At 35.3% G+C, this 23,370-nt stretch overlaps 1 protein-coding gene and 1 pseudogene across 1 annotated transcript in view; both read left to right on the plus strand.

The window, feature by feature from the left end:
- The window catches only part of LOC149164990 (protein PELOTA 1-like), a 138,695-nt gene extending 132,302 nt beyond the window's left edge, over positions 1 to 6,393 (plus strand). The window contains exons 3-4 of the mRNA XM_089429674.1: positions 5,787 to 5,905; positions 6,116 to 6,393. Of these exons, the coding sequence (XP_089285800.1) occupies positions 5,787 to 5,905; positions 6,116 to 6,393 (397 nt within the window). The remainder of the gene's footprint in view (positions 1 to 5,786; positions 5,906 to 6,115) is intronic.
- Positions 6,394 to 17,554: 11,161 nt separating this feature from the next.
- On the plus strand, positions 17,555 to 18,092 carry LOC149164991 (chaperone protein dnaJ 11, chloroplastic-like; annotated as a pseudogene).
- Positions 18,093 to 23,370: the final 5,278 nt, after the last annotated feature.

Below are 23,370 nucleotides of genomic sequence, written 5' to 3' on the forward strand. Positions count from 1 at the left end.
TTTTATAATTGAGTAAAATATTCGCCATGCCTGGTGAGAGATTCGCCAAAAAATTATATATACATATTATATTATTGATAAAATCGCCTTCCATTTTTCCTATATACCATGGAGATTCGCCCATTTATTATATTTATAAATTTAGGGGGGGTTCTTAAAATTTTCCCTGGATGGGATCTAATTTCATTTTTAATTCCAAAATTTTTATTGAGTTGTTTCATTGCTTCGTCAGGGGGTATCAATTTTTGCGATATGGAATCTAAGGTCTGGAGAAATAGACATCCCTATCAACCCACGTGCTTGATATTTCTTATTTTCCCATTTGGCTTGCTTGTCTTCATATTTAGGTTTATACTCTTAGCCTGAGGCTATTTTATAAAGACCTTTATTTCTAAGTAAATCCACAATGTAGGATAGCCATTGGAAGTACTTGGTGATGTCAAGAATAACTAGGCATGGAATTTCCATTTTAAAAGAAACTAAAGATGTATATGCTGAAACTAAGTGTTCCAATGGAAAGCTCTCGAAAAATTAGGCCGATTAAAAAAAAAGGCTCTAAAAATGTCTTCTAGATGAAGAAGTTATGGTTTTTTGAAAAAAAGTTGTTGAAGATGCCGACGAACTACATGAATGTTGGGAAGTGAATGATAATGTAATATTAAAAAAAAAATCTGCCCCTTTCCAAACTTAATCTAATTAGCTCACTTTAAAAAAATTATTGAGCCACTTTTTTAAATAAGTGAAAGTCACTTTTACAATGGTACTTTATGAACTATCCACTAAATTGTAACTTAAATAAAAGATAAGTTTAGAATTATAAGTGACTCACATTTTATAGTGCGTGCGAACACTTTTACAAAAAATAAATTTAAAACATAAGTTACATGTGTTTTTTGAAAAAGTAACTGAACAAAAAGAAATACTTGAAACCAAAGTCTCTATTCTCATAAAGTAACTTTGGACCAAGTGAGCTAGTTTAAAAGCTTAGTAATCTTTTGAAAGGAGTAAGGGGTTCTTTTTGTTTTTTTGTTTTCACTGAAGCTTTAAAGTGTGTGCTTACTTGGAAAAAACCTTTTTTCCTACAAAATAAAAAAAAACCACAAAACCCAAAACGAATAAGCAAAAGTAATCCGAGTCTTATGGCTTAAAGTTAGATTTGATAGAAAAATAAATATTTTTCTCAATGTTTCTGATTTTTTGATATCACACTAAGGCACGAAGAAAAAGAGCATACGCATGACAAAAATCATTTATTTTTGTTTCTGGTTTTCCCATATTGCATAGAGTCGGGGGGTAAAGAGCATATGCAAAAATCAAGGGTATAAATCTGATAAATAAAAAAATTATACAGGCTTATAGACCGAAATAAACAGAAAGATAAATAACTATAATTGCAAATAAAGACTGTATACCTCCAGATCTTAAAAATGACGTAGCTAGGGCTACCGGAAACCTTTTCGCGTGAAACAAAATGGGTTCCTCACTGGAACAGATGCTCCTAACACAATAGAGCAGTCCTCTCAGCCCAAAAGTTGTCAAAAATAATTAATCTAGGAAATGGCAGTTGGATGTAGTTTACCGGCTTTAGATTTGGATCACCAATGGATTTGACCCTCAAATAGCTCTGATACCATGTAGGAATTTACAGGGTACATTCCTCAGATAGAACACAAAAAGACACCTCTCACAAACAGATCACAAATCAATACACCAGTATTCTTGACATAGTCCCTGAAAGAGGGAAACTGTCCACGGTCTAAGCTAATGCGACCACCTTAGGCAATTTATTAATGTAAAATAAAGAAAATTTACATAAGCTTCTCTCATGAACGATCACCTAACAAATGACCCTCCATGCTTTTTAAATAGAGATCATGGACCAATCAGGTGTTAAGCCACAGATCAAGTGTCGGTAATATTGAGGAGAGAATGAACTATCAGATCACTTCATGTCTAGAACATATCGTGATTGCCGTATTGTAAGTTAAAAAAAAGTGCGTACTAAAGAAACACAGTTTAGCTAACTATACGCTAGACCAAGTCATACTTAATTATTTCCTATGTGTCAGAATATCCTAACACGTACTGTCCAGGCTCGCTTGAAGTGGAGCAATGCTTGTATTCCTGCGTGACTCCACTGGGGTACTGTCCAGGCAAGCTGGAAGTGGAGAAATGCTTGTATTCCTATGTGACTCCACTAGGGTACTGTCCAGGTCTGCTGACAATGGAGCAACATTAGAGATGAAAAGCTATACTCTGAAAATATTAAGCTCATGAGCCAAACTACCCTACCCGATTTGAAACAATGTGATCTAGCTGAATCTTATGTTGTGTTCAACTGAGAAGGTACAAGGTGAACCATTTGTATCCATGGGGTAAGTGGGGAAGCTGAATAAATTTGCATGATGAATCAATACTCCCCGAAGTACCAAGGCCGTGCACCAAAAATGAACCAAAACAGAGAAGTTGGTATTCAACCAATGTGTCGCCAAGTGTTGTAGTGGATGCAACACCGTCCAAAATTTTGGCTAGCACTCAATTTTTGGAGCCTTCCTTGGTTTTTCCTTTATGGTTGTAAACATTCGGGGTTATTTTGTGAGATCCCTTTGAGTTTTTTCACCCTATTTTCTTGTTTGACCAATTTTCATCTTCTTTCGTGTTGATTTCTTTTTCATGAATTGTTGTACTTTTCTGGTGATTTCAAAGGTTGTCCTTTGTTTGTTTGAGTTTTCCTAGCTATGTATACATCTGTTGCACTCATACACAAATTTGTAAGCACTATCGCGCAAGTTTCGTAACAGTCGTCTGAAGGTCTACCTCAAGTGTCGCACTTGTCGCTCTTAGCTCTAAACAGTCTCACAGAGGGCAATGCTTTGCCTTGTTGTCCCAGTGGTCAATTCCATCATGTTGTCGAAGTCTGTTAAGTGTGTGCTCAAATTTTTGAGTTGTCACAAGTACACTTACTTCCCACACTTAGCCATTTTCCTAAAAATCCTTTCGACTGGACAACCCCCTTTCACCAGATCCTGAATGGGATGTATTGCATAGTATCAGCCCACAATGATGTTGTTATGCTACCTAGAACTTTGCAGTGCTTGAGGTTTTCCTCTAGGATAGTTGTACTGTGAAATCCCATTGGTGAGCATCGTGCCTTCCTTCCAAGAATTGTGTAGGAACTGCCTCAGATCCCGACTTGAACTATGCACTTCATAAGATCAATCATTAAGTGTTTTGCCTTCCTGCTAGAACCCCAAAATGCGCATAGACCTAAGGTTTTTTTTCCTCCAAGAAATGTGCAGAGGTGTCCTCCCAGTATCTTCCCTTACCCCAGACTCACTACTCTCAGAAGCAGTGCAGAACATTCCTCTTTTGTCTTGTTACTACCCTCAATTGTCTTTCCTTAGAAAACTATGTAGGGGTGCCTCCCAAGGTCCTACCTTGTAGCTGCCACTAGTGACCTTAGTTGCACAATCCTGCCTCCTAGTGGCTGCTGCGCAGTTTTTCCCGACAGTGAAGACTGTGCCCCAGAGTTCCTCATCCAAGCATGAGTTACGCTCTGTGGAGTCTCAATGACCAGCCTCCCTCCCTATCACCTGGAACTGTGTAGTGTGCACTTAATGGGCCTTCTTCACAGCCTACCATTTGTCCTAGGCCCGAACCATGGAAAGCAATACACCATCTTAGACTAGGATGTTTTGGATTTGATTTCATCCTGTCATGAGTGAATTGTAGGAACATGTACATTGATAGGTCATCGTGAGATAATGAATGGAATGAAGGAGGAGCACACCTACTAGAAGACTCACTTGCAGATGGATGGGAAAAATAAGCTCATCAAAGATAAAGAAAAAGGAGCACATGCATGTAAGCCTCTGACAAGACCAAGACCATTGAATACCCTGCAACATCAAGCCATGCAGAGGAAAAGTCGAAGTGAATCCAAGAGAACATCCATCACTCAACAACAACAACAACTGGACATTGCCACCATAGTCACCGAGTCCATCTTAGCAGTGTCATGTCAAGTTGTTTCATGAGTTGTCAAGACCACATCACTACGATGGGCCATATATGTTGTAATCGAATGTAATGTAAAGTGAAAGTCCAACAGACACACACATGAATATGAAGACTCATGTCAGTTGAAAATTCATAGGAAGTTTAACGGTCATGAGGGTAGTCCAAGAGTCACAAGGGTCAAGCATCACCCTTCCCTATATATATCCCTCCCATTTTATGAGCAAGGGATTTTCACCTGGGCTTCTCCCACATAGCATTGGTAGCTTTAGTCAATTCTTTGAGGAGCAAGGAGTGGCTCCAATGTACCACTACTAGGACTACTGATATATGGTGTACAGATGTGTCTTGGAACTTTTGCTTAATACAAAAGCCCGTTAAGGCCAATACGTTTTCATGCATGTTTTATAGATGTTTGTAAGACTATTCTTTTGGCATTTGTAATGCATGTTTGTTTCACTTGTACTAAGATAGTTGAACTAATTTAGTTGTTTTAGTAATTATTATATTGGCTATCACTTATGTCTCATCCTTGTGGATTACTCTGTAGGATATTAGAAACAAAACTTTCTTGTTTACTGCCTATAACGACCGTCATATCCATGTGGACTACTTTGCTAGATGGTGTACATGTTTTCCCTTAGAATTCAGTTTTAACGACTGTTGGATCCATTATGGACTACTCCAATGGATGTTGGACAAACATTTTTTGGTTTAGGTGTGTCTCTTCCTGGGTGGTACTATTACCTCTCACTTTACTCCCCCCGTTTGCAGTATGAGAACCTAGGCACAAGTTACATTATGCACTCACTAGGAACACTCGAATATACCAACATAACACTCTCATGTGCTGAATAACAAGAGCTAAGGAAAATCTCTAAGAGAATGGCAACAAGGCCATCGTAGTGGATGGGACTCCTATACACCGAATGGTGTGAGGTCTAGTTGGGACTTCATACTGGGGAGATACCCTAAATGTTGTTGGGTCCAACACCGTCAACAGAAGTCTAGGGCAAGTTATGCCTTCAAGTTTGTATGTTTAGCCTTGTTGTCATGACATAAATTATTCCTATTAGTTTCAGGAAGTTTTGAGCATTCATGTGTAGGCTAACATGGAATTGAGGCTTATATCTTGGGACCGGACCCTCTTAACTAGAAAATTTGGGTCACAGCCGCACCCATGAAGGCATATGATTGTGATTGGAGGCCTTAAATCACATGGATGCATTGTCATGCATGCGTTTGGGGGTTAATCTATGTGAGAAGGAGTCTGAGCTCAGGGTTTGGTCACCTGGGGTGTTTCTTTAGCCCTTGAGTGTCCCTTTAGCCCTGTTGAATGTTGTGAGTTGTTAGTCAGTGGTCAGTTGTAGGCCCCACTTACTTAACTAGAGTTAGGAGGTAAGGTCATGTCATAGTAACTCTTCATCTCATGTTTACTCTGACAAGCCAGTGAAAATTGGGTAAGTATGGGAGGGGTGGTTACAGATTGGTATCGGACCTCTCAGGTTCAAACACTTGGAGTAGATGGGCATAATATGTTTGTCATGCATGCATGTTAGTTGTTGATGTGTTCATTATGCATGCATTGTGATGGCCATTGTTGCAGTTGTGTCGTCATGTGTAAGTTGATGATGTTGATGTTGATATGATTGATTTCATTATATATACATGTGTTGTGCTAATTTGGATTGATTTTGTAGATGTGAGAGCCTCCCCTAAAATTCACTGAGTTATGTTGGTAATGTTTATCTAACATGGTATGTTTGCAGGAAGAAGAAGATCAACATGACAAGAAAAATGATGGACTACAGTTCAAGTTATTATCCCTACAAATCATATGAGAAACATGGAGATGAGTACTCCCATGACATAGCAGATGCATTGAGAAGTTTGAAAGCAGAGATCGAAATTTGTAAGGAAGATAATGACATGATCATTCAATTACAAGAAATACTTGCCAGGGAACATGAAAAGCAAGTGGAAGTTAATATAGTCATCCTTCAGAGTCTATCATATTTGTAGAAATAGGGACCACTTAGGATCAATCATGGACATGAGGAAAGGACTAATAGGGAATATGGTAGCATATGTCAATCAGGATACATGTTTGATAAGGATGACACAATAAAAGATAGTAGGTTCTTAAATACACCTGAAAGAAGGGGTAATGACTATGGGTTCTATTCTAGTTCTAGTTCAGAGAGACAACATCGTCATCACCTTCACCATCCATATAAGAGTAGTGAGAAGCAGTACATTCCAGAGGAATTCAAGAAAGAGAAGCCTCTTATATTTGATGGAGAAATGAAGAAGACACAAGATGAAGAAGCTTGGTTGCTTGGGATGAATAAGTTTTTCAGATTGAATGATTATTGAGAAAATATGAAAGCCAGCATAACTAATTTTAGTCTTAAAGGAAAAGAAGACATTTGTTTGGAAGATGTGAATAATGTCAGAGGAATTCGAGAAGAGGAGCTAAATTGGAGTGATTTTGAAATACTTTTAAGGAAGAAGTATTTATTTGAAAGATACTATGATGACAAGGAAAAGGTGTTATGTGAGGTGAAGATGGGATCTATGACTGACGAGGAGTCTACTAGAATATTTTTGGAGTTATTGATATATGTCCCTTATCTTAAGGAGGAGAAAGAAAATATTTAGAGATTAATCAGTGGGTTTTTGACATCATTCAAAGATAGGATTGAGTTTGATGAGCCTAGGTTGTTGGAGGAAGCTATCAGAAAGTTGAAGCACTATTATGAGAAACTGAAGCACAATCCTGAGTCTAAGCAGGATTGGAATGGTAATGATAATAATAAAGGAAAGTGGGCCAAGAAGAGAGGGAAACCTCAAGATACAGATGACAAGAAAAATGCAGCAATGTATAAGAAATTTAATGATGATAAAAGAGGATATGGAATTCAATTTGAGGAAAATAAAAAGGGTGATGGTAGGAAACCTTTACAGTGTTGTACTTGTGGCAAGGATCATCACAAAAGATATTGTTCACAACAATAGGGTGGAAGACCAAAGATCTACAGTGCTCAAGAGGCACAAACAATTGGGGATGTTGGACAGAGTATTCCTCGGATTCATGTATCATTGGATAATAGGTAGGTTGATCATCAGGAATTTATTATCGAGATGGAAGGTAAGCTTTGTGATCAAGTTTTTTATATTGTTATTAAACTTGGATCTAACTATAGTTATATCAGTCCTCACCTGGTGGAAAAGTGTTCCTTGAATAAAGAAGTGCATGCAGAGTCTTGGTTAGTGCAGTTGGCTACAGTTACTAAGAAAAGAGCTCATCATTGGGTAAGATCTTGTGCATTTGAACTAAATGGTATGTCTACATAATTGCATCTAAATGTGCTTCCATTGGGATCATACAATATATTTTGGGGTATAGATTGGTTGTACATTAATAGTACTAAGGTGAATTACTATGACAAGGGTATTGAGTGCTTGGATTATGACTAAGAGAAGAGAATCAAGCCTACATCAATGAGAATGGTTACAGATGTGCAGGAAAAGCATAGTAGCAGGAAAGGATGTGAATTACTTGCAGTTCATATTTCTAGCGATAAAGGTAAGGATGCCGAGTTTGAAAAATTCTTGAATAGGTATTAGGTTTTGCAACAATTTTAGTATGTATTTTCAACAGAGATCTGAAAGTTACCGCCTTGTAGGGAAGTGGATTTTTCTAATGAGTTGATGTCGGGAGAAACACCAACATTGAAGGCACCATACATAATGAGCACCATAGATTTAGTGGAACTGAAGTTGCAGTTCAAGGAAATGCTTGATAAGGGATACATTAGGCCAAGTGTGATGCCTTGGGGTGCACCAGTATTGTTCATGAAGAAGAAGGATGGTACTCTTAGATTGTGCATTGATTACAGGAAATTGAAGAAGGTGATGATGAAGAATAGGTGCCCTTTTCTGCGGATTGATGGTGTGTTTGATTAGTTGAAGGGAGTAGCAACAAGGAAAATTTTAGTGGCTAATACTCGCAAGTGGGCTAATTTTGCATGTTTTTTCCAAAAAAAGATTCACACGTTTTCCATTTTTTCTAAAAATGATTCGCCCAAATTTTATAGTACAAAATTATTTTACCTCAAAAATTGCCAAAACTTTATATAAACTAATATAAAATCATTAGAGATATAAATATTTCTACAAAATTATTATCAAACTCTATGGGATGTTTGTTTACTTCCGGTTTGTAAGCCCCACTTCCATACCTGGAATTTGGAGGTTGGGTCATATCGTAGTGGCATACAATTCATGTTTACCCTAGAGAGCTTGTAAAAGTGGGTAAATGTGTGAGGAAGTCATTACAGCTAGTTGTCTAATGCAAATAATCAAGTGGAGTATATTTCTAAGAGCTTGATATTAAGGGAGCTCTTCCAAAAATATGTTGAACAACCTTCAAATTAAGGATGAGTTATTCTTTCTCATTCCTTTTTCATATTATGCTCATATGAATTAGATCAAATAGGAAAAATGTGATAATTTGTTGTACAATCTATCTTTCGGTATGATAAAGTTAGAAAGAAAATCTATTTATATATAGATGAATTTCTCTATAGAAATGAGTTTATCCATAACAAGTGTGGCACAATGGGGATAATGAGCCTATAATACTATTTCTTGTTAATTCGACATTAGCACATGATTACACCTTTATCATTAAACATTACACCAAAATAGAATTACTTATCATAAACCATAGATGATTACATTTATTAAATCACACACACACACACATACATGCTTTGGAAAGTAAATATCTAATAAAAAATCATCATTGAAGATGATTTCAATTAAGAACATAAAGTACTCAAAGTTTAGCCTAAACATAGCTAACACAGCATAAACTTAATTATAACTAGTAAAAGGGAGGACACCACCTGCTACTAACCATCCACAACTAGTCACCAAAAAAAATTCAACCATTTTCTATGGAAACCAAAACTATTAACAAATGAGTAGAAAAAGCCACTAGAAAATCAACCACCTGATATCTATACCCACTATGAAATGTTATAAAAACCAATTCAATCTCATATATATATATATATATTTTGGGTTCAATCTATCAATGACTTTTTCACTAGAATTTGAGGATACAAATTTAAGCAAGATTGTGATTTAAATGTTTAAAATATATTTTTCAATGTATACATGGATTCACATCCTCAAAACTATTAAGACACTCTAATCCTAAAGATTAAACCACTTAAACTTATGTTTTAAAAATATCTACGAAATTTTGGTTATAGTTAAATAGAAAAATACCCTAAAAAAATCATTTCATCTATTAAGTAGACTACTGTTAAATATTTTAGAACTTAAAAAAATGAAAATATAATTTAATGTAACATTACCAATTAAAAATAAAAATAAAAAAATACTTTACAATAAAATAAATAGAAAAATAATAATTATTATTATTATATTTTTTTATAAATAATTAATAAATAATAAGAAATCAGAAATATTATTCACATCTCAATCTTTGAAATCTTCTTAAAATAAAAATTATATAACTGAAGCACGGGAACGAATTTCGAAATGTCAAACAATTTTTCAAATTTAAAGTAGTTAAAGGGTATTTACAATTTAATATAATATTTCAAAATTAAAATATAAAATTGACTTAGGAATATATAATAATGAAGCATATAAATATTCTATTTCCACAAATATCTAATCGTAATCAAAATAAATGAACAAATTAGATATGTGATAATTAATACTGAAAAGTTTTATTAAAAAATTAAGATGGTCTGATTCATGTTTGAATTTTCTTGTTCCACGAAAATATAAGGGAATTATTTAGATAATTTTTATTTAAATAAAATAATATTTGCTTAATTTTATTATAAATATTAAATTTAATGAATTATTATTATAAATTTTAAAATGAATATTAATATAATATTTATTATTTAAATTTTTGTGTTAAAATATATTAGTTTGAGTGGTTCTGTGCTGAGGTGAATAATTTGTGTCCTCAATTAGACATGTTATAATTCATCAATTTATAATATTTATAAAATATTTTTACATGTTACATTTTGAGAAATTACCAATTCTCTAAAACTTTTCATTTAAATTTTATTAAAAAGAAATCTATGGCATATAAATATTTATTTAATAAAAATGAATTTAACTTAATATCCAAAATCAAAATCCTTACTAGAAAAAAATATTTTATTTTATATATATATTTCTATTTCAATTTTATAAAAAATAAAAAATAAATCTCCTCCATGTGAAAATTTATTTAATAAAAGATGAGGTGAATTCAAAATCCAAAATGAAAATCCTTGAGCTAAGAAAATATTCCCATTAAAATTATATTTATATATATATATATATATATATATATATCTATATATATATATAATTATTTAATAAAACCTAAAGTGAATTCAATTTCCAAAATGACAGTACTTGCGAGAAGAAAAGACAATCCTAGCCTATATATGTGCCATGAGCAATCCCACGACTAAAAAATGTTGTAGTCTATAATGAGACTTTTTGGAATTCACATGACCATGTGTCTGGATGGTTATACATATATGTCATGGATATTTCGGCGAATTCCATTAACTGATAAGGTCGTTTTATGTCCAATGTACAACACTCAGGATTGAATGCCTATTTCCACCTCTATAGACCCATTAATACACCTTAAATACACTTTTGGAGAAGGACTCTGACATCAGTTTTGACTGTCAATTCGTGGACATAATTTCTTCGGCAAATACTTTCCAGGAGTTGGGTTGATGTCTTTGTAAATCATCCATCCATGACTTATGCCAATGCGAGATGCATCATCCCCATGCGCATGATACATGTGAACTCAATTAATTTAAACCACTACCGAGATTTGAATTTTCCCACCAAGTTTTGAAATTTGCCCGCCCACATTATTTTGAATTTGGCCGTGTATACTATGTGTCCGTAATGCGTCTGGTAGTGCCAAGACAGGTGGCTTGGGATCTCCATCATATTTCGCTCACACTTGGAATAGCTGCATATCGTGTCCTGCACTTCGAACTTCGACAGGGTTTGGGAAAAGGAATCTACCGACGCCCCATATGCACTCTGTTGAAATGTAATTCCAATTGTAGCATTTATTGCAGAAAACCACCATTTCCTCCTCGCACTGCTTTTATGGAAGTCTGGTATTTTTCCAAGGGGCAACGATCAAAATCATCAATTGACACGTGTCTCAACAGTCCTTTACAAAACCACCATTCCCCAGCACATAAAGATCATTTTTTTTGGCTGTTCGATATTGTCGTCAGTGGTCCAATTAACTTGGGGCAGATCTACGGTTAAGAGAGCAGTGGCACATGTTTTTTGTTGGACCTCCATACCACTGACAAGACCGTATGCAAGGCTGACTGAAAAGAGGTGAAGGACGAGAAATTAATTTACCGCCATGTTATGTAATTAATATAATTCATTTTGGTCAGTAAATGTAGGTGAAGTTTTAATTCACGGGAGTAATTTCTTTTTCAAAGTAATATGTAATGTTATTTTTTGTTGTTGTTCCTTGAAAAAGGGGCAGTGTAATGTAATGCATAGCAGTGCGAAGTAAAAAAAAGGGAGAACAAAGCAGCGTGAATGTAAAAGATAGAATTTTACACACAACAGTGTAGGTTTTTTTTTGTAGAGGATATCTTGGCTAATCTTTCGTTCAAGTGGTGAAATGTAAAAACGCAGCAGCGTGAATGAAAAAAAATTACAGAGCAGTGTTGATTTTATTTTGTGAGAGACAGAGTGAATTTTCAAAGCAGAGACAGAGTAATGTTTTGTGTGGAACTAAAGCGTTCCTCTTGTAATCCCTCTCGAAGAGGAAGACCTTTTTTTTTGTAACAAGCAGTTTTATTAATGAATATAAGTTTGTATGTGCATATGTAAAACTCTGTTCTTCAGCCAAACAATTTTAACTTCCCTGTGTCAAAAACAGAGCATTATTCTCTGTTCTTTTGTTTCGGAATTATCAGAAATTCCCAACATGGTATCGAAGCTCGTCCAGGCTCTTTGAAGGTGTCAAAGAAGCTGAAGGAAGGATTTCTTAGTGCAGCAAGTTCTCGAGCAGAATGAAGACTCAGTCAAGAAAGAATCCAAGGTATTTATTAGATTAGTTTTTGTGTTACTGTCCTCACACTCAGTTAATCTAAATACACAGTCAAGTATTTTGAAGCATAGTTAAGAGTGCAAGAATGGCTGGAGCCAACACTAGCATGGGTATCTGTAATACTAAGCTCCCACAATTTAATGGGAAAAACAATGACTATTGGGCAATAACTATGAGAGTCTTGCTTGCTTCCCAAGACTTATGGGAATTAGTTGAAGATGGTTTTGAAGAACCAGCAAATGAAATGAGTTTAATAAATTAACTCAGGCAAAGAAAGAGCTATTGAAGAGCAACAAGAAGAAGGATTCTAAAGGCCTCTACTTTTTGTATCAAGTAGTGCATGAGAGTGTGTTTCCAAGGATAGCAGTAGCAAAGAGATCCAAAGAAGCTTGGAAAACTCTAAAGATAGCCTATCAAGGCATGGAGAAAGTGAAGACAACAAAACTACAGTTGCTGAGGAGAGATTTTGAGACTCTCTGCATGAAGGAGTCAAATACCATTGACTCATTCCTCACACATGTGATTGGTGTGGTCACACAGATAAGGTCTCATGGAGAGATTCTTGAAGAAGGGAGGATTGTGGAGAAACTATTGAGGATTCTACCCTCAAGGTTCGATGTGATTGTCTCCACCATAGAAGAAATAAAGGATCTCACAAACTTCTCAGTTGATGAACTACATGCATCACTGATAACACATGAGCAGAGATTGAGTAGAAATGAAAACTCATCTCTAGAACATGACTTCAAGACCCAGATGTTCTTTGGAAGAGGAAGAGGTCAAGGTAGAGGAAAAAAGAGAGGAAGAGGCAGAAGCCAAAAATAGAGGTGGAAGAAACAGTCCAGCAAATGCTCAAGGAAAAGGCAGCAATCCAAATCAGAACCAAGGCCAAGGCAGCAGCCAACAAAGTGGACAACATCATGCTCAAGGACAAAGGTATGATAAATCCAATGTCCAATGTCACTATTGTAAAAAATATGGGCATTATGCAAATGAATGTAGGAAGAAGCAGCATGATATGAGTAATATAACTAGTGCAAATTTTACTAGAGAAAATATCAGCCAAGATAATTTGTTTTTAGCCTATAATATGACTGAAGAAAAGAGTGAAGATGTATGGTTTCTAGACTCCAGTTGCAGTAACCATATGACAGGAAACATAGCCCTGTTTTGTAAGTTATATCAGAATGTGAAGTCACAAGTCACACTAGGGACAGATAGTAAAGCTTCTGTTATGGGAAAAGGAGAAGTAAATGTCTTAACAAGGAAAGGTGAAAAGAAAACCATAGGAGATGTTTATTATTTTCCTGGAATGAAATGTAACCTCTTAAGCATTTGAAAACTTATTCAAAAGGGGTACAATGTTTTCTTTGCGGATGATGTATGCACCATCATGGATAAAACACCCAGCAAACGATGTATTGTTGAAGTGAAGATGACAAGGAACATGATGTTCCCTATCTGGATGAAAGCAGATTTAGAAGATGGAGAAGAAATAGAGGCAGTGACACAAGAGGCTTTCCAAAGCTAACCAAAAGATGAAAATTGGTTGTGGCACTTGAGATTCGGATATCTCAACTTTGGAGGTCTTAACTTGTTGAATAGAAAAGGAATGGTAAGAGGATTACCATTGATAGAGAAACCAGACAACCTTTCTGAAGGTTGTATCTTGGGGAAACAACACAGAGAAAGTTTTCCATCTGGGAAAAGCATAAGGGTAAAAGCACCCTTAGAGACTGTCCACTCATATTTATGTGGACCGATGCAAACTCCATCACTTGCAGGAAGCCACTATATTCTAACATCTATTGATGATTTTACTAGAAAAACTTGGGCTTATTTCCTGAAGAACAAAAGTGAAGTGTTTGAAAGATTTTGCAATTTCAAAGCACTTGTAGAAAACCAAAGTGGGCTGCATATCAAGGTTCTAAGAACTAATAGAGGAGGTGAGTATATCTCCAAGGAACTTCTACGATTATGTAGAGAAAATGGAATTCATTGGCTTGCCACTAGGTAACTCCATAGCAAAATGGAGATGCCGAAAGGAAGAATAGGACAATCATGGATATGGCGAGGAGTATGTTAAAGGCAAAGCATTTTCCAAATGATTATTGGGCTAAAGATGTACATTGTGCAGCGTACATTTTGAATCTATGCCTTACAAAAGCAGTCGTGAACAGAGTGCCGAAAGAAGCATGGAGTGGGACAAAGCAAGGAGTCACCCACATGAAAATTTTTGGATGTGTGGCTTATGCACACATTCCAAATCAACTAAGGAAGAAGTTGGATAGGAAAGGGGAGAAATGTATTTTCATTGGATATAGTGAGGAATCCAAAGCTTATAGGTTGTATAATGCATCCACCAAGAAGCTTATTGTGAGTAGAGATGTTCAATTCATTGAGGAGGAAGCTTGGGATCGAAGCATAGAGAAGACAGTGAATGCTAAAAACTCTTTGTCACATGATGAAGATGATGAGGAGATGGCTGAAATACATCCCCAAATAGCAGCACCAACACAAGGGCAGCAAGAGACACCCTTGAGGAGAAATGAAAGTGCTTCTCCAAGCACACCACAAGGAGGAAATTCAAGTGTTTCTTCAAACACTTGTACACCAAATGAAAGAGGTAAGAAGTTTAGAAATTTAATTGACATTTATGAACAAGAGGCAGCAAATGAAGGTATGAACTTTTTGTTTGCTTTATATTGTCATGTTGATGACCCTGTTCATTTCAAAGAAGCAATTAAGGATAGGAAATGGATAGAAGCTATGGATGAGGAGACCAATGCCATAGAAAGAAACAAGACATGGATTTAGTTGAACTACAGAAAGGAAAAGAAGTCATTGGAGTTAAATGGGTCTACAAGACCAAGAGTAATGATGAAGGAAAAATAGAAAGACACAAGGCAAGACTTGTTGTCAAAGGATATAAGCAGCAGTATGGGAGAGACTATGAAGAAACTTTTGCACCTGTTTCTAGAATGGAAACTGTGAGAGCAGTGTTGTCCATAGTAGTACAAAACAAATGGAAAGTTTACCAAATGGACGTGAAGTCATCATTCCTAAATGGAGTGTGAATGGAAGAGGTTTACATTGAACAACCTTTGGGCTATGAAAAGAAAGGCCAAGAGCATAAAGTGTGCATATTGAAGAAAGCTCTTTATGGGTTGAAGCAAGCACCAAGAGCATGGTACAGTAGGATAGATTCCTATCTACTGGAAAATGGATTTGAAAAGTGTGAGGGAGAACTCAGCCTCTACATCAAAGAAAATGATGGTAAAATACTAATTATTGTGTTATATGTTGATGATGTTATTTTCACAGGTAATGATGATTACCTTATTGAAAATTTCAAAACAGTCATGAAAGAAGAATTTGAAATGACTGACATGGCTTTGCTGAGATACTTCTTAGGAATAAAAGTAGAACAAAATGGAAATGGGATTTTTATTTCACAAACAAAATATTTTAATGAAGTTTTCGAAAGATTTAATATGCAAGAGAGCATAGCAGCAATCACTCCCACAGTGATGGGATTAAAAATCAGCAAAGAGAACAACAACAAGGATTTTGATCCTAGTTTGTACAAGGGCATAGTTGGCAGCCTCATGTATTTGACTGCAACTAGGCCGGATATAATGCATACTATTAGTTTAATTTCCAGATTCATGTTGAGGCCAAAAGAAGCACATTGGCAGGCAACAAAAAGGATTCTAAGGTATGTTAAAGGTACTAAAAGGTTTGGTATTTTATATACTGCTTCAGAATGTTCAAATTTAATTGGATACACTGAATGTGATTGGGCTGGAAGTGTAGATGATCGGAAAAGCACATCCGGTAATATTTTTCACATGGGTTCAGGAGCCATTTCATGGGCTTCTAAAAAACAGCCTATTGTAGCGTTGCCTACATCAGAGGTAGAATATGTGGCAGCTACAGCAACAACATGTCAAGCAATTTGGATGAGAAGGATGTTAAGGAGTTTATGCCAAGAGCAAGCAAAAGGAGCTGTGATTTTTTGTGACAATAGCTCAGCTATTGCATTATCCAAGAATTTTGTGTTTCATAAGAGAACGAAACACATTGACACAAAGTTTCATTACATCAGGGAATTGGTAAACAATGGAGAAATTTTTTTAAAACACTGCAGAACTTAGGAGCACGTTGCTGATATTCTGACCAAACCATTGGGGCATAAAAGTTTTGAATTTATGAGGAAATGTCTGGGTATGACTGATAATCCATCAGTTGAAATTAAAGGGGAGTGTTGAAATGTAATTCCAACTGCGACATTTATTGAAGAAAACCACCAGTTCCTCCCCGCACCACTTTTACGGAAGGCTGGTATTTTTCCAAGGGGCAATGATCACAATCATCAATTCACACGTGTCTGGGAAGTCCTTTACCAAACCACCATTCCCCGGCATGTAAAGATCGTTGTTTTTGGCTGTGCGATATTGTCATCAGTGGTCCGATTAACATGGGGCAGATCTACGGTTAAGAGAGTAGTGGCACATGTTTTTTGTTGGGCCTCCGTATGACTGACAAGACCATATGCAAGGATGACTGAAAAGAGGTGAAGGAAGAGAAATTAATTTACCGCGATGTTATGTAATTCATATAATTCATTTCGGTCCATAAATGTAGGTGAAGTTTTAATTCACTGGAGTAATTTCTTTTTCAAAGTAATATGTAATTTTATTTTTTGTTGTTTTTCATTGAAAAAGGGGCAATGTAATGTAATGCACAGTAGTGCGAAGTAAAAAAAAAGGGGAGAACAGAGCAACGTGATTGTAAGAGATAGAATTTTACACACAGCAGTGTAGGTTTTTTTTTGTAGAGGATATCTTGGCTCATCTTTCGTTTAAGTGATGAAATGTAAAAACACAGCAGCGTGAATGAAAAAAAATTACACAACAGTGTTGATTTTATTTTGTGAGAAACAGAGTGAATTTTCAAAGCAGAGACAGAGTAATTTTTTGTGTGGAAGTGAAGTGTTCCTGTTGTAATCCCTCTGGAAGAGGAAGGCCTTTTTTTTTGTAACACCCAGTTTTATTAATGAATATAAATTTGTCTGTGCATATGTAAAACTTTGTTCTTTAGCCAAAGAATTTTAGCTTTCATGTGTAAAAACCAGAGCATTATTCTCTGTTCTTTTGTTTAGAAATTATCAGAAATTCCCAACACACTCACCGAGATAACAAGATTTTTTCTGAAAGGATAACAAGACTACGTGACCCCTGAAAGCTTTATATCTGTCCTCTTCTCCGCATCTTCCTTGGCTTCTTTTGTCTATATAATTAAAACCTCACCCTTGGCGTAAGACTTCACATTTCATATCAATCTTATTGAAAGTAATACCCACTTTGCTGTTCAGAATCATATGCCAGTAATGGCTTTCTCTCTTACGTTTTCCTCACATGTTTTCTCATCCAGTAAATCGCCCAGCGCTGGTCATATGGGCCGCCAAACACCGCCCGCGGTATGGAGCAGCTGGAGCAGAAATGTTAGATTTCAGCGGTGTTCCAAGGTTAGAGGACTTCCCGCAGAGGGGCTAATTTCAGAGCCCGGTCGCATGGAATCAAAGAATTTGTATGATATACTAGAGATAAGCCCTGCCGCTACCTTAAAAGATATAAAGAAGGCTTACAGAACTCTGGCTCGGGAGTTTCATCCGGATCAGGCAACTTCTCCTGAAGGGAAAATCGAGAGCACCTAGATATTTTTGAGTATACACAATGCGTATGTGACCCTCTCGGATCCACAAGACCGTTCACAATATGACTACCAGATTTCAAGTCAAGTGCGGGGCTTTGCTGAGCAGAGATGGGGTAAAGCGACCGGTGAACGAGCTCCCACATATAGATATCGTGGTCATGTGGGGCGAAGTTGGGAAACAGACCAATGTTGGTGATCTTCCTCTGTAATATGAGTTTTGAAGGCGAATCTGTAAAGAACTGTAAAAAGAAATATGTGCATTCCTCCGTGTACATACATTCTTTTAATACATGAATTCATTCAATAGCCCCTTTGTTATATGATAATGCGATTTGTCATGATTATGGGATTCCCGTTCAGAATCATAATAATGTCTTCTTCACTTTCTTAGAATGAATGTTGGTGGCTTACTTAATAATGGAAGAGATTACGTTTTTAAGGAGCGATTGGTTTGATAACAATTCAATGGGCAATCCCCTGAAAACTGTTGTCCATTTGAAAGGGGTTTTGTTTTTCCAAAGTCGACCATTTAACATCACTCAACTCTGCAGGGGCTATGCCCCATCATACGCGGCTTCAGCGCAATTAGGTCTCTACTCAACGCATATATTTTTTGTTTTTTTGTGTCTTAAGACAACATGACACCTGGAAGTTTTTTATCCCCTCTTCTCCGCATCTTCGTCGGCTTCGTTTGCCTATATCATTGTAACTCTCCCTTAATTTAATGCTCTGCATGATCCTATGATGTATCACTCTTTCGTATGCTTTTAGTGATCGATCCTCCAACTTTCGTTTATCCATAGTTTCAGCAAATGATTCTTCAGAATATCAATCTTATATAAAGTAGTATTATGGAAAAATAGTTATATATCAGTAATGGCTGCTTTACTTGTATTTTCCTTGAATGTTTCGCATACGATGAATCGCCAAGCAGTGGTCATATGGGCAGCCAGTTATCGCCTGCGGAATAGAGAGAGCAATGCAAGCCTCTTCTGGCCTAGGCAGTAATTTCAGAGGTAGGTTACTTGCCTTCAAAGAAGTTGTATACAGTTTGAGTAGGTTTAATATACAGTTTGAGTAGGGTTAAGAGGTGTGTTTCAGCCTAAAAGGTCACAGGTTCAAAACGAGAGAGGTAGAGTATGTATGCCTTCATAGACTTAGCAGTCAAATCCCTAAATGGAGGTAGGCCCCTTGTCCCATAAACAGGAGATCTCTCATACATCAATTTGGTGGTGTGTGACTTGGGATGACCTTAAAATTAGATAATAATAATGAAGTACTGGAAATTAGCCCTACAAAATCTTAAAATTAGATAATAATAATGAAATACTAGAAATTATCCCTATGGCTAAAAAGAGTTTACAAAAAGCTTTCTTATCCCATAAACAAAAAGCTGATGCTGAGTTTCATGTGGATGCGAAGGCAAGAATAAACAATGGCATCTATAGGTTTTTTTTTGTTATTCTTATATTGATGGAGATTCTTAGAATATTTTTGAATTTGATGGATTGATCCCTCTTAATTGTCATAATAAGATATTCCTCAAATATACATTCAATATAAATTCACAGTTTATTTGAGCATTATTTTAAATTGCAAATTTTTAGACTATATAAATTCACAGTTTATTTGAGTATTATTTTAAATTGCAAATTTTTAGACTATTTAAGATTCTTAAAATATTTAAAGATATGATAATTTCGTCCCTCTCCTCTCCTCTCCTCTCCTCTCCTTCTCCTCTCCTCTCCTCTCCTTTCGTAATCACCAGTTTCCAAAATATTTCATAAATCTACGATCAATACTTTTCATTTTTCAAAATATTTCCCAAATCTACCATCAGTGGTTTTCAGTTTTCAGGGTACACAATGCGTATTTGAGTCTTTAGGTCCATGGTACCGTGATTAATATAAACTCTAGTTTTTGGGCGTTGAATTTAGTTGGATCTTTTGCGATAGTACAAATAAAACTTCACTCTCACCCTGCTCAATCTAATTCCAAAAGTGTTGAATTTATTCTCATCTATCTAATTCCAGTGTTGAAATTATATGGACCGTTAATTTTAAGAATGTCTATGGAATCGAACTGGTCGACCAATGGACTGTGGTCATGTGGGGGCGAAGTTGTGAAACAGGTCAGTGTCGGTGGTCTTCCTCTGTAATATCAGTTTTGAAGATGATTCTGTACAGAAAACAGTATTGAAAGAATATCCGCATTGACTCGGATTAATTATTTATTGAAATTTATTTAATTCAACTTTATTTCCCTTTTGTCGCTTTATTTTATTTATTAGGAGTATTTTAAAGTCAGTTTTTGTTTAAGGGATGTGATGTTATTTGTTGGTAGTTAATTTGAATGGGATAATAATGAGATAAATTTAATTTTTATTATTTTTTAGATTATTTAAATTTTAAGAAAAAAGGTTGAAGGTGGGAATTTATTGTGGAAGTGATGGGTGTTACATTATTTTAATAAATATTTAAATTCAATTGAGTTTAAAATATTATTAGTGACATAATTTCAATATTAAACAAATTATTTTTCTATTTTACATATAAATTAACTTTAACCTAAACTTAAAATAGCAATTAAAAAATATATAATTTCATAAATCAAATTTCTAAAAAAAATAGTATCCTCATGAGATTTGAAGACTTTTAAATTAATATAAAACCCCTAAAAATCTACTATAAACCTCACACTATATTTAAATTTTTTATCATGATTTCTAAATTAATATAAAACCTCTAAAAATCTACCATAAACATCACACTATATTTAAATTTTTGCTTCATCAAATTGTAATATAAAGTTTTATATTTTTAGTATTTATTATTATAATATTTTTTTTCTTTGTAAATATTAATTCTATTAAAAAAGGGGAAAAAATATATACAATAAGGTCAAGACCTCATAGGAGGCCGAGGCCATTCCTCAACCAGAAACTGGGGAACATTACAGTTCAGGCTTTCAACCAAATTTACAATAGAGACTTCAAAATTTTGACTTTGGGCTCTGACATACTAAAAATTTTTACCAAGACTGCAATCGTCATGCCCCTTCACTGACAAAAAAGCAGAAGAGCAACTAGCATAGCCATATTTATAACAAAAAGTAGACCCTATATTGGTTGTTGCCACTACCTGTAGCATGAGAATGAACCAGACACAAACATCTAACTTCAGAATCAAAGACACAAAACCAAAATTGCATAGCATATAGGCTAGAAGGCCACCCACATGATTAATCTGCATGTTTTGGTGAAGTTGGCGTGTCCTCATTCACCTGGCTAGTAGAAGCTTCCCAGGTCACGAAACCGTCTTCATCATGTGCCAATGCGCCTCCATCAGGAGTAGTTACCAGATGTAAAATACCAACTGCCCTTTGAGATGGCCCGCAGACTAGAATATCACTCTGAGTCGGATCCACTGGCTGCTGAGGCGCTTTCGAAACAGGGGCATCCTCTTGCATGTGATCCGCATTGAACACCATCCCTGTCAAGTCCCCTAGTAGAACACTATCTTCCAGAGAGTGGGAGGAGATAGATGGAGTCAAACTCAGCTAGTTGCTCTCCTCCTCCGAGACAATTATGGTAATACTTGCTGTCACAGTAGGCCTGTTGAGCCGACTTTGAAACGTAAACCTGGAGGCCTGGAATGAATTGTTCGGGATAGGCGTAGCTTGATCCAGAGGCGGAGAAGAAAGAGGAGCTGAGGTGATGGGAGCAACATTCTGAGGAGTAGGGTGAGAAGGGCAACCTCTGTTCCCTGTGTGGCTGCCTCGACGTGGGATTCCTCGGCTGCGAGGCATAATCAAAGAAGCAAATGTGCCGGGAGAGTGATTGAGGCAAAGCAGACCAGAAACAATAAGAGCACTGAAAGTTTCAGGGAGCTTCCAAATCCAAGCTAACAGCCAGACACGAAAGACCAGGCAGGGGAGCTGAAGCGGCACTGCTTCATAATAAAAAGAGCCATTAACTGCGACAGGGGCATTGAGCGGATCCATGCCAATAAGCCAGCTTGTTTGCAGTGCAACCATGCTCACATTAATGCCAGACCATAATCGAGACTGCTCGATATTTACTTCATCTGCCCTTAACTTAATACGCCATCCTACGACGCGTATCCTCCGGACCATCTGCCTGCCATCCGTCAGGCCAGATGTCTGAATAGCGCAGTTTATCATTGATTGCTGTTAGTGCCACCCGCATCCCGGTATTTATTTTTATAATATTATCTAAACTATTTTTAATAAAAAAATATAATATAAAGAATATAAAGTTTATATTTTTAAGAAGTTTTAATAATATGGTTAAAAAGTTTGTGTGTTTATTAAATAACATTTATAAAGGGGAAAATTTTTAATTTCAAAAAAATTATAATACTTATCTTATTTTTAAAATTTCAATAAATTATTATTTCTTTCTTAATGGAAAATATAATTTTGTCAAACTACTTTGTTGTTATAAATTTTTTATATTTTCAATTGAATTTTAAAAAATAATACTTTTTATTTAAAATTTTAATTACAATGAAAACAAGACTCATCTGGTGGTGGTGATGTGATTGTCTCTACCTATATGACCCTTATTTTTTAATACAAGATTGCAATAGAAAAAAAGTTGTGGGAGATTATGGGTAAGAAGATCATAATTGAGGGATTTGTTGACTCCTAGCTCTAACAAAATGAAAACCCAATTTTCAATTACAAAAATTTCTAGTTATATTTTTTGAATTTTATTTTCTTTATTTGTCATTTACATCTCTCGTTAATAATGCTTTATTTTTTCTAATCATAATAAAATTATATAGTTTTATATCTACATTTTAAATAAAGAAATGAATCATAAAATTAAAAAATATATTTAAATACTTAAAATTATTTATATTAAAAGTTTTATTTTATTATTCAAACAAGATTTGTTGAGATTGGAAAGTACTCTCTTGGTTAAAAGCATTATTTGGAACTATGCAATTATTTAGAAATCAAACAAAAACTAAATTTACTAAATAAAAAAGAGTTTTAAGATATGATTTGATGATTATGCTTTTTGTTTATTTTTTTAGTTTCAATATCATTTCATTTCATGATTTTTTTCCGATAGTATTTAATATAGTGGATGTTAAGTGAAGTATGTTGATCTGAAAAAAAAAATAACTATTAATAAATAAAGCTAATATGAAATGAATCATAATAGAATGGTTAAGTATCAAATAATACATACTTAAAATTTTCCAATAATACAATTTGTGAATGCACAATAATTTGAGTGCTAATTAGTGGGTTACTGGGTTCTATTCTCCCAATATTATAGAAATTACCAATGCATGTAAATCTATAAAATTATTCTAGAAGCATAATTGAAACAAATAACTTAATTTCAAATTTTTGGAGAAATAATGATTCTTCTTTGCACTGAGTAACCACTCTTAATGAAGTTTGAAAAACCACTCAATATTCGAAAGCAATGGTATATT

The sequence above is a fragment of the Pinus tabuliformis genome, chromosome 5_1, assembly GCF_031772625.1.
Source record: "Pinus tabuliformis cultivar Carrire ecotype Pingquan chromosome 5_1, CPIR1, whole genome shotgun sequence".
Lineage (NCBI taxonomy): Eukaryota > Viridiplantae > Streptophyta > Pinopsida > Pinales > Pinaceae > Pinus > Pinus tabuliformis.